The 16,295-nt window shown below is 48.5% G+C and overlaps 1 protein-coding gene across 5 annotated transcripts in view; it reads right to left on the reverse strand.

Moving 5' to 3' along the window:
• Window positions 1-9,244, reverse strand: part of Hck (HCK proto-oncogene, Src family tyrosine kinase) — a 41,222-nt gene extending 31,978 nt beyond the window's left edge. For 2 of the 5 annotated variants that reach the window (XM_048811124.1, XM_048811123.1), the window contains exon 1: window positions 8,951-9,244. In XM_048811124.1, coding sequence (XP_048667081.1) covers window positions 8,951-9,225 — 275 coding nt within the window. In that variant the 5' untranslated portion in view covers window positions 9,226-9,244. Of the gene's footprint in view, window positions 1-213; window positions 331-8,950 lie in introns of all 5 variants that reach the window. The other 3 variants (XM_015481783.2, XM_015481777.2, XM_048811125.1) reach the window with 2 other exon arrangements.
• Between the last annotated feature and the right edge of the window lie 7,051 nt (window positions 9,245-16,295).

Genomic DNA, 16,295 nt, shown 5'->3' on the forward strand with positions numbered 1-16,295 from the left:
AGAGAGCTCAAGAGCTTGATTTGCAGACAGGAAGGGACTTGGGAGGTCACTGTCTTCATCCTACGGGTGGAGAAGCCACCCTAGACAAGGGCTGGTGTTGGGCCCTGGGTCACACCAAGGCAAGGGACAGAACAACACACAGGATTCGCAGTTGTGGACATTCACTTGGTCAGGCCAGAGTGTTGGCTTCTGAGAGGCCCGTGTTCCACCCACCTGCTGGAACCACATACTGAATTCCTAGCAGCTCGACGGTGCCCTTGGCCTTGGGCCGCTGGCTGAAGCCCAGAATCCCAGGGTCACCGTGGGCCTGAGGTAGGCAGGGGCGAGGCACTTTGGGAAATAGAGGATGAGATCTGAAGTCAGAGCCGGCTTTGGATTCTCATTCTGCCTCTTACAAAGAAGCCGGCCTCTCAAAACTTGAGTCGGGCTGCCTGCCTCTTCTGCTCCAGGCCTCCCAGGCTCCCTTCCCACTGCATGAAAGCCCCGCCCCGTCCAGGTGGGGAGACCTCGGGGCCTGAGCTTCCCTCACCTCGCAGACTCGCCTCCTGCTGGGTACCAGGCCTCTCCATCTCTCCCCATCCACCCCACCCTTCTTGCTGTTCTTCAACTCACCAACCACGCTTCCCTCTCAGGGTCAGGGCAACCTGCTGCTTTCTGGAACGTTCTTTACCCAGAAAGCCTCCTGCACTTCATCCAGGTCTCTTCAAAGATCTCGGCTTCTCAGAGAGGCCCTCCCCCATTGCACTGGCTAAAACACAAACCCTTGTCCCCAACCCCATAGGTCCCACAGTCTTCAAGGCTGTGACCACCCCTTCCCCGGACGACCCCAAGGGAGCAGAGAGCTCAGTGAGTCGACAGCCCCAGCGCTGTGCTTTGAAGGCCTCTTGGGCCTCATGGGCTGCTCCCAGTCAGTGTCAGATGTGGCAGGGAGACAGAGGCCCGGGAGACCTCCTTCCTTAGGACTGCACAGGGGACCAAGCCCTCTGCCTCCCCCCGGCTTCTCTCCTCCTTCATTAGGGGTCAGACCCGTCTGGCCGTCTCAGGGATCCTCTGGTCCCTCCTGGTTTCTCCCCACAGGCGTCTCTGCTAACAAATTGCCTGCACATTTACTCCTGTGGAGGCTGCTTCGCCACAGACTTGAACAATAGCCCACCAGTGGACCTCATGACGCACGTCGCCCCCCAGAATGAAGGCACGGCGAGGACCCTGTTCTCTTCGGTGCTGCTCCCCCGCACGAAAAACTGGGACACAGTATGTGCTCAGTGAAACTCCTGTTGAATAACTGAATGAAGTTGCTGTCAGCTTCCCGGATGCCCCAGATTTCCCATCTACCTGAAAATTATGAGTGTGGTTCAAAGCAGGAAGGGTAATCTGTGTTTGCTCATTCCTGCTTAGGGCCTGGAGGCGAATGCCCCAGTCAGAGAGGACACAGTGGCCTGCTGGCCCCAGGGGCAACTTTTCACTCCTCCTGCCTCGATGCTCCAAGTTCAGCTGCCCCTCCCCGCCCAACCCCCACCAATGGGGTCCTCACAGCCACAGTAACAAGTTCTGTTGCGTTTTCATTGTTTGTTTGTTTTAAGTTGAGAGTTCCAGGCCTCAGTTTCTTTTATATTTTGGAGTGTGTAATTTTTGATTCAAAAATGACCTTTCAATCGTGGTACAATGGCCCACACCTGTAATCCCAGCGGCTCAGGAGGCTGAGACAAGAGAATCACGAGTTCAAAGCCAGCCTCAGCAATGGCAAGGCGCTAAGCAACTCAATGAGACCCTGTCTCTAAATAGAATACAAAACAGGGCTGGGGATGTGGCTCAGTGGTCGAGTGCCCTTGAGTTTAATCCCAGGTACCAAAAAAAAAAAAAAAAAAAAAAAGATCTTTCATCACCTGGTAAGTCGTATGAATGCTCATTCTTTTTTTTAAACTTTTAAACTTTACAGATACACCTAAGGTCCCCTCGGATCACTGCTTCTATGCATCCTCCAAGACCACCTCTCCTCCCTTTCCCCTGTGGCTTCTGCCAACGTCTGGCCTCTGCGTTTACACACATGTATATGGAAGCAGGGGCTGTTGGTGCCCTGTCTGTCAACCTGGCAACCACCGAGGAACATTCTGGCTGGCCTCCAATTGTCAGCACCTATGTGTCTCTGCCCGAGAGGTTTCTCTGCAGCTATGGGTACTTGCTCTGCCCACAAACTTGGCAAACTAGAGAAGTGCTAGAGAATCTTCATGCCCGGGGAGCAGCCTTTGGCCAATGGCTGACAGGGGCAGGGGCACAAATGTCCCATTTTCTTCACCTCGAGCGTGCTCGGCACTGGTTCCCAGTGCCCACAGTATGACCGGCCTGGTAACTCACCTTTCTTTCTACCTCCTCTTTCCCACTCTCCTGCCATGGTCTTTGGAATTGGCTCCCAGATAAACTATTCAAATTTGAAACCTTGTCTGGGGTCTGCTTCTGGGGAAACGCAAATTAAGACCCATATACCCATATTTAATTCTGAAGTATGACTATTGTTTCATGTGTAATTTGGAGTGTGTTAGTATAATGGGAATTGTATTGAACAACTGTATTAAGCAATCCATCTTATTCCCATGTTCCAGATGAGGAAACCGAGACTTGGAGAGTGAAGAAATCTGCCCACCGCACCACAGCTTGTCTGAGACGGAGCAGGCACTCAAATTCAGGTCGGTTTGCTGTGCTCTGTCTATTGTCCTTCGTTTCTCTGGCGGAGAGGAGGGCGAGACTCTATGCTCTCGGGGGCATCTATATCTCCTGGGTCCAAAGGGGATGCTGGGAGTGCAGGCAGGTGACTTTAGGGGAGCACTAGGCATAAAAGTCCCAGGGCAGTGCCACCCAGAGGATGCAGTGCCAAGCAGGGGTGCAGCTTATGTGGCCCCAGCCTCTGGCCAAGGGCAAAGACACATTTCGTCCTTGAGCGAGGGTTTCCTACATCATTACCAACTCTACTCCCGGCCTGGAGAAATGGGTTGGGGACCAAAATGCTGTGGGGATTTGTTTAGAAAGATGGAGACCCAGAGAGATCGTAACACTAATTTGCTATTGGACTTTGGGAAAGCAACTTCCCCTCTCTGGGCTTTATATTTCTTTTCTATAAAAAGGGAAGCCTCACCTTATATTTGGAGAGCCAGGCTTGAAAACTCCAACGGCTAGGAGAGTTAGCAGCTGCGTCCTGGCCAGTCCCCCAATGCCAACTCCCTTCTCCTCACTCTCTGGGGCAAGGACTCCCAGAATGCAGTCTGCTCGGGATAGAGTAAGACTCATGCTTTGGGGGCTGGGACTGACGCTCAGTTAGAGCATCTGCCCAACGTGCATGAGGCCATGGGTTCAATCCGCAGCACAGGGGGAAAACATTATGCATTCCACCCCCACTAGGATGCCAGAAAAATCATAATAGTTATATTATAGTGAGAATATGGGGGAAACTGGAGCCCCAGTACATTGCTGGGAGGAATCTAAAGTGATGGAAAACAGTTTGGCAATTCCTCAGCAAGTTAAAACATAGAATGATTATATGACCTAGCAATTCCATGCCAGGTATAAACCCAAGAAATTGAAAAGAGGCACTTAAGCCAACTCAGGACCACCACGGCACCGTAGCCCAAAGGTGGAAACAACTGAATCCTCGTGTGCAGACATCCTGAGAAACAGACTGCGGTCCATCCATACAATGAGTCACCCGTAAGTGGAAGGAAGTACCAACACTCGTTAGCATGTAAATGAACCTCGAAAACATGATCCTAAATCAAAGAAGCCAGACACTGGTGCACACCTGTAATCCCAGTGATGTGGGAGTCTGAGGCAGGAGGATTGCAAGTTCGAGGCTAACCTCAGCAATTTAGCAAGGCCCTCAGCAACTTAGTGAGACCCTGTCTCAAAATAAAAAATAAAAAGGACTGGGGATGTGGTTCCGTGGTTAAGTGCTCCTGGGTTCAATCCCCAGTACCAAAAGGAAAAAAAAAAAAGCCAGATGCAAAAGGCCACATATTGTATGATTATATTTATATGAAATACCTGGAAGAATGATTTAATCCAGAGACAAAATGCAGATTGGTGGTGGTGGTTGCCAGGGAATGGTGGGCCGGGGAATGGGAGCAGCAACTTAATGGGAGCAACCACCTTTGGAGTGTTGAAGATGTTTTGAAACTACCTGGAGATGGTGGATGCACAACAGTGTGAATGTCGTAGATGCCACTCAATTGTTTACTTCAAAATTTTGCCTGGTGCAGTGGCACACTCCTGTAATCCCAGTGGCTCGAGAGACTGAGGCAGGAGGATCTTGAGTTCAAAGCCAGCCTCAGCAAAAGTGAGGTGCTAAGCAACTCAGTGAGAACTTGTCTCTAAATAAAATACAAAATAGGGCTGGGGATGTGACTCAGTGGTTGAGCACCCCTGAGTTCAATCCCCGATACCCTCCCCAAAAGTTGATTTTTTTTTTAAATTTTTTATTGTTGGCTGTTCAAAACATTACATAGTTCTTGATATATCATATTTCACACTTTGATTCAAGTGGGTTATGAGCTCCCATTTTTACCCCATATACAGATTGCAGAATCACATCAGTTACACATCCATTGATTTACATATTGCCATACTAGTGTCTGTTGTGTTCTGCTGCCTTTCCTATCCTCTACTATCCCCCCTCCCCTCCCCTCCCCTCCCCTCTTCTCTCTCTGCCCCCTCTACTGACATTCATTTGTCCCCCTTGTATTATTTTTCCCTTTCCCCTCACTTCCTCTTGTATGTACTTTTGTATAACCCTGAGGGTCTCCTTCCATTTCCATGCAATTTCCCTTCTCTCTCCCTTTCCCTCCCACCTCTCATCCCTGTTTAATGTTAATCTTCTTCTCATGCTTTTCGACCCTACTCTGTTCTTAGTTACTCTCCTTATATCAAAGAAGACATTTGGCATTTATTTTTTAGGGATTGGCTAGCTTCACTTAGCATAATCTGCTCTAATGCCATCCATTTCCCTGTAAATTCTATGATTTTGTCATTTTTTNATACCGCCTGATTCACACTTCCTGTTAGCATTGTTTTTGAATTTCATGATTGCTTTCTCTATTTCTACAAGAAATGCCGTTGGGATTTTGATTGGCATTGCATTAAACCTATAGAGAACTCCAAAAGTTGATTTTATAAAGCTATGTGCACATCAGCTCAATTTAATTTTTTTAAAATTGCTAACTCCATAAGAGCACTTGACTAGAAACAAATTATGCTGCATCAAACAGAATGGTATGTGGCTGTTAAAAATTCAAGGACATTTTAATGATGTGGGGAAATATTTACTAATGGGATGAAAATTATATATGCAACACTATGCCAATTATGTTAAATAAAAGGTGCATAGAAGAATATATAAAAAATACTAAAATGTTTGTAATTAAAAGATTCTTACTTTCACTTTTCAAGTACCTGCTAAGCACTGTGCACAGGAAGCCAGGTGAATGGGACTCCTGGGGCAGAAGCCACAGGGTCTGGGAGAATGGCCTTGGGTCTAGAGAGAGAGGCGAGGTCAGCACAACTGGGTTCTTCTCTCTTCTCTGCACCAGTCTTCCTGGGCGGCCTACCCAGGGCTAAGCACTCCTCTCACAAAGGGTATGGTGACAGTGCCCCCTTCTGAGAGCGGTCCAGCTCTCAGTGTTTTCCTCAGGAGACACCTGCCCACGTGCCCAAGGCCACCCATCCCCAAAGATCCCAGCGATGTTGTTTTAGTGAGCACCTGGGACCACCCCACGTCCATCAACAGGGAAGGAGAAAAAATGTAGGAAGGTCCTCTGATGGCACCACGGCAGTTAAAAGAAATGAACTGGACCTCTGTTTCCCATCCTGGAGAGATCCTGACAATTTAATGACCAATAAAGGGGAAAGAAAAGGAAATTGCAGACTCTCACAGTTTATAGTACTTACGTTCAATAGTTCCCCCTAAACCACAATTTACTTTTCTACAGTTTTGGTTACCTGCACCAACAGCAATCTGAAAATATTAAATGGAAAATTCTAGAAATAAACAATTCTTTTTTTGGTACCAAGAATTGAACCCAGGGGCACTCTACCACTGAGCCACACCCCAGCCCTATTTTGTATTTTATTTAGAGAAAGGGTCTCACTGAATTGCTAAGCACCTTGCCATTGCTGAGGCTGGCTTTGAACTCGCGATCCTCCTATCTCAGCCTTCTGAGCCGCTGGGATTACAAGCGTGTGCCACCAGGCCTGGCTAGAAATAAACAATTCTTAACTTTCAAATGGTGCTCACTTTTGAATAGCATGATGAAATCTACACTACCTCCCTGCATCCATGAGGGAAAATGAATGATTCAATCCTTTGTCCAGTGTATTCCTGCTTTATATACTACCCACCCATTAGTCATTTAATTTTTTTTTTATACCAGGGATTGAACCCAGGGGTGCTTTACCACTGAGCCACATCCCTAACACTTTATATTTTTTTTTATTTTGAGAAGGGGTCTCACTAGATTGCCTACAACTTTGGTAAATTGCTGAGGCTGGCTTCAGCCTCCTGAGCCAATGGGATTATAGGTGTGCACTTTGAGCCTGGCTTCTTTAGTGGGTTTTTTTTTTTTTTTTTGTGCTGCTGGGGATTGAACCCAGGGCCTTGTGCATGCAAGGCAAGCACCCTACCAACTGAGCTATATCCCCAGCCCGCTTCTTTGGTTTTGATTATTGTCAGATCAACTGTGATGGTGCCACAGTACTTGTGTTGAAGTAACTTTTTTTTTTTTTTGTACTGAAGAGTAAACCCAGGGACACTTTACCACTGAACTACATCTCCAGCCCCCTTTCTAAAAATTTTTAAATTTTGAGACAGGGTCTTGCTAAATTGCTGAGGATCTAAGTTGCTGAGACTGGCCTAGAGCTTGTGATCCTCCTGCCTCAGCCTCCCGTGTCACTGGAATTCCAATCATGCACCGGAATACCTGTCAAGTAACTCTTATTTTACTTAAATGGCCCCAAAGCAGCAGAATACAGATGCTGGCAATTCAGATATGCCCAAGAGAAGTCGTAAATTAATGAATCTGTAGGGTTCAGTATTATCCACGGTTCCAGGCATCTACTGAGGGTCTTGGAATGCATCCCTTGTGGATTAGGGAACGCTGCTGTAGGTCTCCAAAACAGAAACAACTCTGTGCATTCTTCTGTGTTCCTACAGGTGCAATAAATCTTAAAGCGCAAACCAGAAGGACTGCAATCCACAGCACTGGTTGCCTCCGGGGATGGAAACGGGACTGAGGGACGCAGGGTGGGGGCTTAAATTGTATGTTTAGTGATTTTATTTTTTAAAAATACAAAGCATACAGGACAAAATGCTGACATCTGTTAATTCTGGGTGATGGATTCCTGGGGTAGTTACTGTATCACCCCCCTTTGCTTTTCTGTGTTTTAACACCATGCAACCACACCCCTGCCCACACTCCCCCCCAAAAAAGGAGAAGGAAGGAAAAAAAACATGAAATAAAGTAACATCTCTACTGTGGTCCTTCTGTGCCAGCCAAGTGGTTCTGAAAGTGGGGTCCCTGGCAGCATCAGCATCCCCTGCACCAGATCTCCTGAATCAGAATCTCTCGTGTCAGGGCTGGCATTTTTTAAAATATTTTTTCTTAGTTGGACAGTTATTTTATTTATTCACTTATATATGGTGCTGAAAATTGAACCCAGTGCCTCACCTGTGCTAGACAAGCGCTCTACCGCTGAGCCACAACCCCAGCATTATGATGAATGAGGACCCAAGTTTGAGAACCATTGGGCCAGACCTCTGAGCAATCCATGTGACAATACCCCACATAGCTGAGAGCTTTTCCTTCAGTACTTAATTTAGTCTTCACAGTGACCTCAGGAAGGAGCATTCCCAATCCAAAATCTGAAACTTTTTGAGCACTGACCGGACACCATAAATGGAGAATCCCACAAATGGCCTCAAGGGACCGGATCACCATCAAAACTTGGGTGCACTAAAAATATTGTACCAATTCCCTTCAGGCTAACACTTGTAGACTTGGGCCTCCTCCCCCAGGGTATCTCATCCCGTATTTGCAAATAGTCAAAAATCTGGAAATATCTGAAATCCAAAACACTTCTGGATTTTCAGATAAAGGATACTCAGCTTGTATTATTATCACCATCCCCACCAGATGGTTATGGAAACTGAGGCACAGAAAATGCAAATACCCTGCCCAGGGTCCAATAGACAATTTACTCCGGAGTCCCCTCCCCTGCCCACTACACTGTCTCCCATACGTCACCTCGCAGATACCTTGAAAGGAAGACAAAATAGCCCATTTTACAGGCGAGGAAATTGGAATTTAGAGAGGAGGAGAGTGACTTGCCCAAGGTCTCACAGAGTTGATTGAGGAGGCAGGTTGTGGGCCTTGACCTAGAGGCCTGCTGGGGGTCCGAGCCGGTGGCACCGGGTACGGGTGAGGAGGAGGACTGAGCTTAGAGATCCAGCTGCAGCCCCGCCTGGGTGTGTCTCTCACGCCACGCCTGTGCCCAGCTGCCTCAGTCCCCACGCTGGCTGCCAACCCAGCGTAACCCACCCCCACTGGGAACCGTCAGGGCCTTCCCCTCGGGGCTTCTCTTTTTCTTTTTCTTTTGCAGAAGGGGAACCTGGACGGTCCAGAGAAATAGCAGCTCCAGCAAAAAGTCACTCCACAGTCCAAACTTCCCGTTTCTCTGAGGATCCCAGGTTCGCAGCTAGGCGGCGGCGTTCCACCCTCACCTGGTCACCCGGCACTGGCCGGCGACCCCTCCTCCCCAGACCCCTCGGCCGCTCCCCTGATGTTCCCTTCTCCACTCACTGCCCCCAGCTGCACCCATCGAGAGCCTAGCCCTCGGCCCCGGGTTCCCCGCGCCCAGCCAAGACCCAGCGGAGCTCACGGTCCAAGTGGCCCCCAGCCCCGGTCGCAGCACTCACCTGGGCGCCCGCTCTTCTTCTCGCGGGCAGCCCGGATCCTCGCAGCTCGAGCGCCCCCCCAGCTCAGCAGCTCCCGGGGCCCGGGGCACCCGAGCCCAGAAGAAGATGGGCTGACTGTGGAGATCAGGAGGCTGGGGCCACTCCGGGGGCGGCGGCTTCGGCCTCGCGGGTCCTCTTGGGCTCTCCCAGCGCTGGACTGTCCGGTCCCACTCGCCTCTAAACCTACTCTGCGCCCCCGGGCTGGAACCAAGAACCCGGTGGCGCCCACAGGCCATCTGGAAGCCTTAGCCGCGCCCTGAGCGATGCAAACCCCGCCCCCAAAGTGTCCTGCCACCACCCTCTAAGATTAACCCCAGCCCAGGGATCACAACCAGTTCCCCAAGGTTCCTAACCTGTCTCCTGCTCCCAGTACCCTTATCTCACCCCGAGTGATCTTTTTAAAAACCCCACCCATCGAGACTTCTAACTGCCCCCAAGGACGTTAACCCCGTCCCTGGGGGACCCTAAGCGCCACAGACCCGAACCCTAACTCCCACCCTCCTCTTCCCCAGTTTCCCACGCTTCCCCTTTTATATATTCCCTTCCCCGGATTTTCCAAACCTGAGTCCAAAGAATTCTAACCCAGCCTCCAGTGATTTCTAACCCGCTGGTCCAAGAACCCCAGGACCTGGTCTCCTCCTCCCAAGATCCTAATCCTGCCCCCCCCCAAGGATTTTTTGCTTTCACATCTACATCTGAAGGATTTTTAACCTGCCCCTTTCCCCAAAGATTCTAATCCAGCCAACCAAGAATACTAACCCCTGTCTTCAAAGGATTCTAACCAAGTCCAGTGCCCTGGCACACACCCATAATCGCTACCACTGGAGAGGCTGAGGCAAGAGGATCTCAAATTTGAGGCCAGTCTGGGCAATTTAGCAAGGCCTTGTCTAAAAAATAATCAAACAAATAAAACAAAAGGACTGTGGGTGTAGGAGAGACTGTTTCAATCCCTGGTCTGAAAACAACACAAAACACCAACCAAACAAGAGCCCCCCAAACTTACCCTGTTCTCGAGATTTATAACCCTAACCTGGAGGACTTTTGGGGGGGGTGAGGTGGGGGGCATGGGCATTGAACCCAGGGACGCTTAACAACTAAGCAACATCTCTAGCTTTTTTTTTTTTTTTTTTTTTAGGGTCTCCATAGATTGCTTAGTGTCTCACTAAATCTCTGAGGCTGGCTTTGAATTCACCATCCTCCTGCCGCAGCCCCCCACCCCCACCCCCAGCTGCTGGGATTACAGGCCTTCCTCCCCAGCCCAGGTTACTGACCTGGGGATTCTAATTGCTCCTGGCTGATTCTCCAATTCCTTCTGCCCCAAGAGTTTTATTGAATCTCCAGGATTCTAACCCTCACCACCCCCAAAATCTCAACCTGGCCCTTTAGGGATTCTGACCTCTCCTGTTAAAGGATTCCTAGCCTCTCTTACTCTACCGCCTCCTCACTGTTAGAGGAGTCTAACTGCCCCACTCCCAAATTTTCTGTTCTGTTTCTCGCATTCCAATCCCTCCCTTCTCACCTGGCCCCTCCCCCACTGTGTGGTTAGCAGCCCCCTCCCCCCTCCCAGCGCTATTCAAATGCCATGCAAAGTCCTGCCCACAGGAACCTCCTGGGGTCCTCCTGGCCAGGGTTCAGGACAACTCAAGGACTTCCCAAATTGACAGGGGAGAGAGGGCTTGACTGCAGGTGACGGAATCCCCAAGTGGATTAGATGTGCCCAGCTCCCAGAAAAGATAAGGACTGTCACCCGTGGAACACACCTCCAAAACCTATAGGAGTCCTCCTGCGTCTGTCTCTGTGTTTCCACTGCTGTCGGCCCATCCAGGTCACCATGGTCTCTCCTTCATGCGCTTAAGATGCATCCATCTGGTGCTGGGCTCTGCTCCGGAGGCTGGTCTGCAGAGCTTCTCAGACTCAGCTCCGTGGAAATTTGGCTGCATAATTCATTATCGTGGACCCTCCTGGACGAAGTGGGATGTTTAATAGCTCTCCTGGGCTGTGCTCACCAGGAGCCAGTAGCACCCCTTTCCCCATTTGTGACAACCAAAGACGTATCCATACATGCCAAATGTCCCCTGAGTTGGCAGAACCATGAAAAAGAAAGACAAGACCTTTTATGAGTTCAGTAAATGAGCTTGACTATATATACAGATATATTATATGTGTGTGTATGTATGCATATATGCCCTTTTAAAAATAGGCAATATGTGAGTGTGTGTTCAATTTACTTGAGTGGTACTTACTCAACTTGTTCTTCTCACTCGTCACAGTTGCTGATATGTAGCCAGCTGTGAATGTGACAGCGGTGGAGTCCTAGGTCATGGACACCCAGGCTGCACACAATGTCTAACTACTGTAAACGATGCCACGGGGACATTCTCAGACGCTTCCCCTGAGGGACTCAGGTGAGAATTTTGCAAAGACTTGTTTTGCCACGAGTGACAGGAACATGCAGGATGGCCACTGTCCTGCTCTCTCTCCCGCCATTTCCCCATACCTTTACCAACCCTTGGTGTCTGTCGTCCACTGGGCCTAATTTGTGTTCCTCAGACACAGACCCTGGAGGATTGACATGGCAGTAGTGGACAGTAGCTTGGGAGACAGAAAACGCTGGTCTGGAAGAGGGAGGACCAGAGAGAAGGGGAGGGAGGGAGCCTGACCAGCGCGTTTCCATTGGGGGCAACCGGATGAGCCGGGATGTGCTGGAGGCAGCGGGGGCGTATCCAGTGTAGGGTCCCACCCGGGAGGAGGGAGCTGGGCATGTCTACACCGACTCCCTCCCGTGAGGCACTGGAGAGGGCTACGTGGAGGGCATCAGTCCTCTGGCATTGCCAGCCTGCTGCCTGCTCTCCCAGTCCCCAGAGCCTCCAAGGGCAGAAAGGCAGGTCCTGGGATGGGGCATCTGCATCAGCCACCTGCAAAGGGCCACAGAGAGCTGAGACGTCCTCCTCTTCAAGGACAATTGACCCATATTCTTTACTATCAAAGTAATGTTGCAATCAAATCCTTGTACGTGTTCCCAAAGCTCCTATCAACTTTATCATAACAGAATTCTTTTCCTGTTTTTTTTTTTTTTCTTTTTGTACCAGGGATTGAACCCAGAGGCACTTTACCACGGAGCCCCATCCCCAGCCCTTTTTATTTTTTATTTGAGACAGAGTCTCGGTAAGTTGCTTAAGGCCTTGTTAAGTTGCTGAGACTGGTTTTCTGGTCTTCCTGCCTCAGCTTCCTGAGTCGCTAGGATTATGGGCGTGTGCTACTGTGCCTGACCAGCATAATTAAAAAAAAAAAAATTGTAGTTGTATATGGACAGAATGCCGTTATTTTATTTGTTTCACTTTTTAATGTGGTGCTAAGGATCAAACCCAGTGCCTCACATAGGTGAGGCAGGTGCCCTGCCACTGAGCTATAGCCCCAGCCCTGGCATAATTTTTATAAATAAAAAGTACCATAATAAATATTCAGCTTGATGAGTTTTGACAAATAGACACCTCTGTAACTAACCACCACTCCAGTCAAGATATGAACATTTCCATTATCCAGAAACAGTCCCTTACAGTCTATTACAGTCAACTTGTCCCACCCTTAGGTGGCCTGAGGTAACAGGGCATTGATTGGCCTTTTTGTCATTATAGATTAACCTTGTCTTGTCTAGAATTTTACATAAAAGCATTCCTACGTATTTATTTAATATTTATCTTCTTCCACTTGCTTTTGAGGTTTTCTTTTTTTTTCCACTAGTTTGTTCCTTTTCAGGGCTGAGTAGTATTCCATTGTATAGATGTGCCACTGTCAGTTTATTCATTTACTTGTTGATGGGCCTTTGGGTTGTCTTTGGTTTTTGTTGTGTAAATAAAGCTGCTATGTATAAGTCTTTGTATGGATATATTTTTATTTGTATTGAGTAAATACTTAGAATTGTTGGATCATAGAGTAAGTGTATATTAATAAAATTCATAATAAAATCCACAACTAATGTGCAAGTTTATAATAAACTGTGCATGTTTAACTTAACAACAGACTGTTTTCAAAGAGGTTATATCACTCTGTGTTTCCATTAGCAATGTGTGATTTCCAGTTGTTCCACATCCTTGCCAACATTTGATATTGTCATTCCTTTCTAAAAAAAATTTTTCTAGTTGTAGATGGACACAACACCTTTATTTCATTTATTTAAATCTATGTGGTGCTGAGGATGGAACCCAGTGCCTCACATGTACCAGGTGAGCGCTCTACCACTGAGCCACAACCCCAGCCCCTGTTATTCTTTTTAATGAAAAAAATTTTCTCCTCTAACTTTGATATTTGCTTCAAAGAACATTTGTATAATTATGAATTTTATTCTAAAACACTGGTCTTTGGAGTGACAAACATTTTTTCTATTCATTCATTCATTCATTTCTTGTCCTAGAATATAAAGCTGGTCACAGAGGTAGAGCTCAACACTTCATCTCGAGTCAGACTGGAGTTCACACCTTGGCTTGCCATCTGCCAACTGGGTGATAGTGTGCAACCCAGGTCACCTCTCTGAGCTTGTTGCTTCATCTGTCAAGAGGGAATAAAATTAATGCTTACCTTAGAAGGTCATTGCAAAAATCAAATGTAAGTAAAAAGTGCTTAAGCACAGTATGTGTACCAGTCAATCTCCTTTTGTTGTTGTTGTTTGTTTGTTTTGTTGGCATTGAACTCAGGAGCACTTAACCACTGAGCCACATCCCCAGCCCTTTATTTTATTTATTTATTTTGGTATTTTTATTTAGGGGCAGGGTCTCATTAAGTTGCTTAAGGCCTCACTAAGTACCTGAGGCTGGCTTTGAGTTGTGCTGCCTCAGCCTCAGGAGCTGCTGGGATGACAGGGATGTGCCACGTGCCTGGCTAGATACGCAGTGTCTTCGGTAGAACCTCTGTCTATGTCATTAAGTTTTATACTGCTGCTTGGACACTGATTCCAGCACACTTTGGAAGTCACCTCTGGTGCAACCTGCTTTGTTCCAAAGAAGAAATAGATTTTTTCTTTTTTTTTTTTTTTTAAGTATTTTCCTTCAGATAATGGATCCTTTTGACCATGGATACAAAGAACCCTGGAATGACTTTTTCTGGGCCTGAAGTCAAGTGATCTCAGTGGGTCTTGGGCAGGACTCTCATCCCCCTTCCCCGCATTTGCAGCCTGAGCATGGCATTTGGTGTCTCTGATTCTCTCAGTCAACAAACATTTATCGAGCACCTTCTGAGTCTGGGTGTCTGAATGGTGTCGGGGAAACAGAGGATGAGGCAGCCGCCATCCCTGGCCCCGGGGGGTTTCACCTTCACGCTGGGCATTAAACCAGTGCTTCCAAGAATAAGGGCAGGTTAGAACTGTGACAGTGCCATGGAGGGGTGGGGATCCATACAGGAGCTTTGAGGGGTCGACAGGGGAAGGTAGGGAGGGCTTCCCGGAGGAGGCAGCATTTGCGCAGATACCAGAGGATGAACAGGAGCCGGCGAGGCAAAGAACCAAGGCAAAGGAGCAGCTGGTGGTTGGTGTCCATCTCCAGATGGCGTCTCAGTGTTCACAAGGCTGGGCACTCGGCCCCTCCTACTCTGAGTCCAGCGGGTCGGGGCCACCTGCTTGATTTCCGCAGTTAGGTATGGTGGAAAACAGAGAGCGTGACTGCTGAGGCTGGTTCCTAAAAGACACTGTGATTTTCTCCCTGGTCACTCCCTCTGGAGGAAGCCAGCTGTCCTGCTGTGAGGACACTCAGCAGTTTGAGGAGGATGTGACAGGAGGTGAGGCCTCCTTCCAAGGACCAGCACTAACCCTCCAACCCTCAGGCATGTGTGTGGCCACCTGGAAATGGATCCTCCGGTCAAGCTTTGAAAGGACCAAAGCCTAGGCTGATGTCCTGACCGGGCCCCAAGGAAGACCCGAGCCAGATCCCCGGTTACCAGCTGCACCCAGGTTCCTGGAGTACAGAACGGGGGTGGGGGTGGGGCGGAGGTACTACATTCTTATTGGTTTAAGCTGGTACATTTTGGGGTGACTTTGTGCCATGTGGACAACTAATTCAAGATGCAAAGGCCTCCAGGTGGGAGGGGGCCTTGTATGTCTCAAGAACCCCCAGAGACCTGTGGCGAGGTCCACAAGGCTGGCCAGGTCACTCGGGCCCTTGTTGTCCTCTGTAAGGAGTGTGGATTTGATTCTAAGATTCATGGGAAGCCACTGGATGGCGATGGACGGGAAGTTGGCATGGTCAGCCTTATATTCAATTTTTCTTTCTTTCTTTATTTTTTAAATATTTTTTTTGAGAGAGAGAATTTTAATATTTATTTTTTAGTTTTCGGCCGACACAACATCTTTGTTTGTATGTGGTGCTGAGGATCGAACCCGGGCCGCACACATGCCAGGTGAGCGCGCTACCGCTTGAGCCACATCCCCAGCCCTTCAATTTTTCTTTTTCCTTTCTTTTTTTTTCTTTTTTTTCTTTTTGGTGCTGGGGATTGAACTCAGTGTCGTTTGACCACTGAGCCACATACCCGGCCCTATTTCATATTTTATTGAGAGACAGGGTTTCACTGAGTTGCTTAGGGCCTTGCTAAGTTGCTGAGGCTGGCTTTGAACTCAGGATCCTCTTGCCTCAGCCTCCCAAGACGCTAAGATTACAGGCGTGGGCCACCGTGCCTGGCTTACAGTCAAATGCTGGTGGAGTCCCTGCTATGGGCCGCACTCTATTCCTAATGCTAAGGAAATAATAAAGAATTAGAAGATGTTTTTGCTAAAAGCACTGACTCTTCCTTTGGGCCTGTAGATGCCCAATGGGGAACTAAAAGCAGGATAAAGCCGTTTTCATTTTGAATCTGTCTTCAGATTCCTGCTCAGCTCTGTGTGCAGGCAGGTTAGTCATTTGAGGACTGTTCATTTAAAAACTGGTAACACAAGGTTTATTAGGCTTATATTTACCTAAATCTACCTCATCCTCCTTCAAGACTGGTGACACCAAGGGGCATTTGACACCAGCTTCTAGTGTCCTGTGCCAGACCCCAGAGTGGTGCTTACGAGTCTGTCGTCACTGCCCGACGGCTTCCAGAAACAGCCTTCCAGAAGAGCAACCCACCATGAGACTGCCCTCCTCGGCAGGAGCCATCATTTCCTGGGAACCGATGGCCCTTCCAGGATCACAGGTCTAACACGTAAACATCCCGAGCAGCAAATAGAGGCTGTCCCCTCGAGTGGCGAGGACCGCACTGGAACCAGCACTGAGATGGTGACCGACCAGACCTCAGTTTGACCAAGACTGTTGAATCCCATACACCCCCCCCGCCACCCCCC

This window comes from Marmota marmota, unplaced genomic scaffold (assembly GCF_001458135.2).
Source record: "Marmota marmota marmota unplaced genomic scaffold, marMar, whole genome shotgun sequence".
Taxonomy (NCBI): domain Eukaryota; kingdom Metazoa; phylum Chordata; class Mammalia; order Rodentia; family Sciuridae; genus Marmota; species Marmota marmota.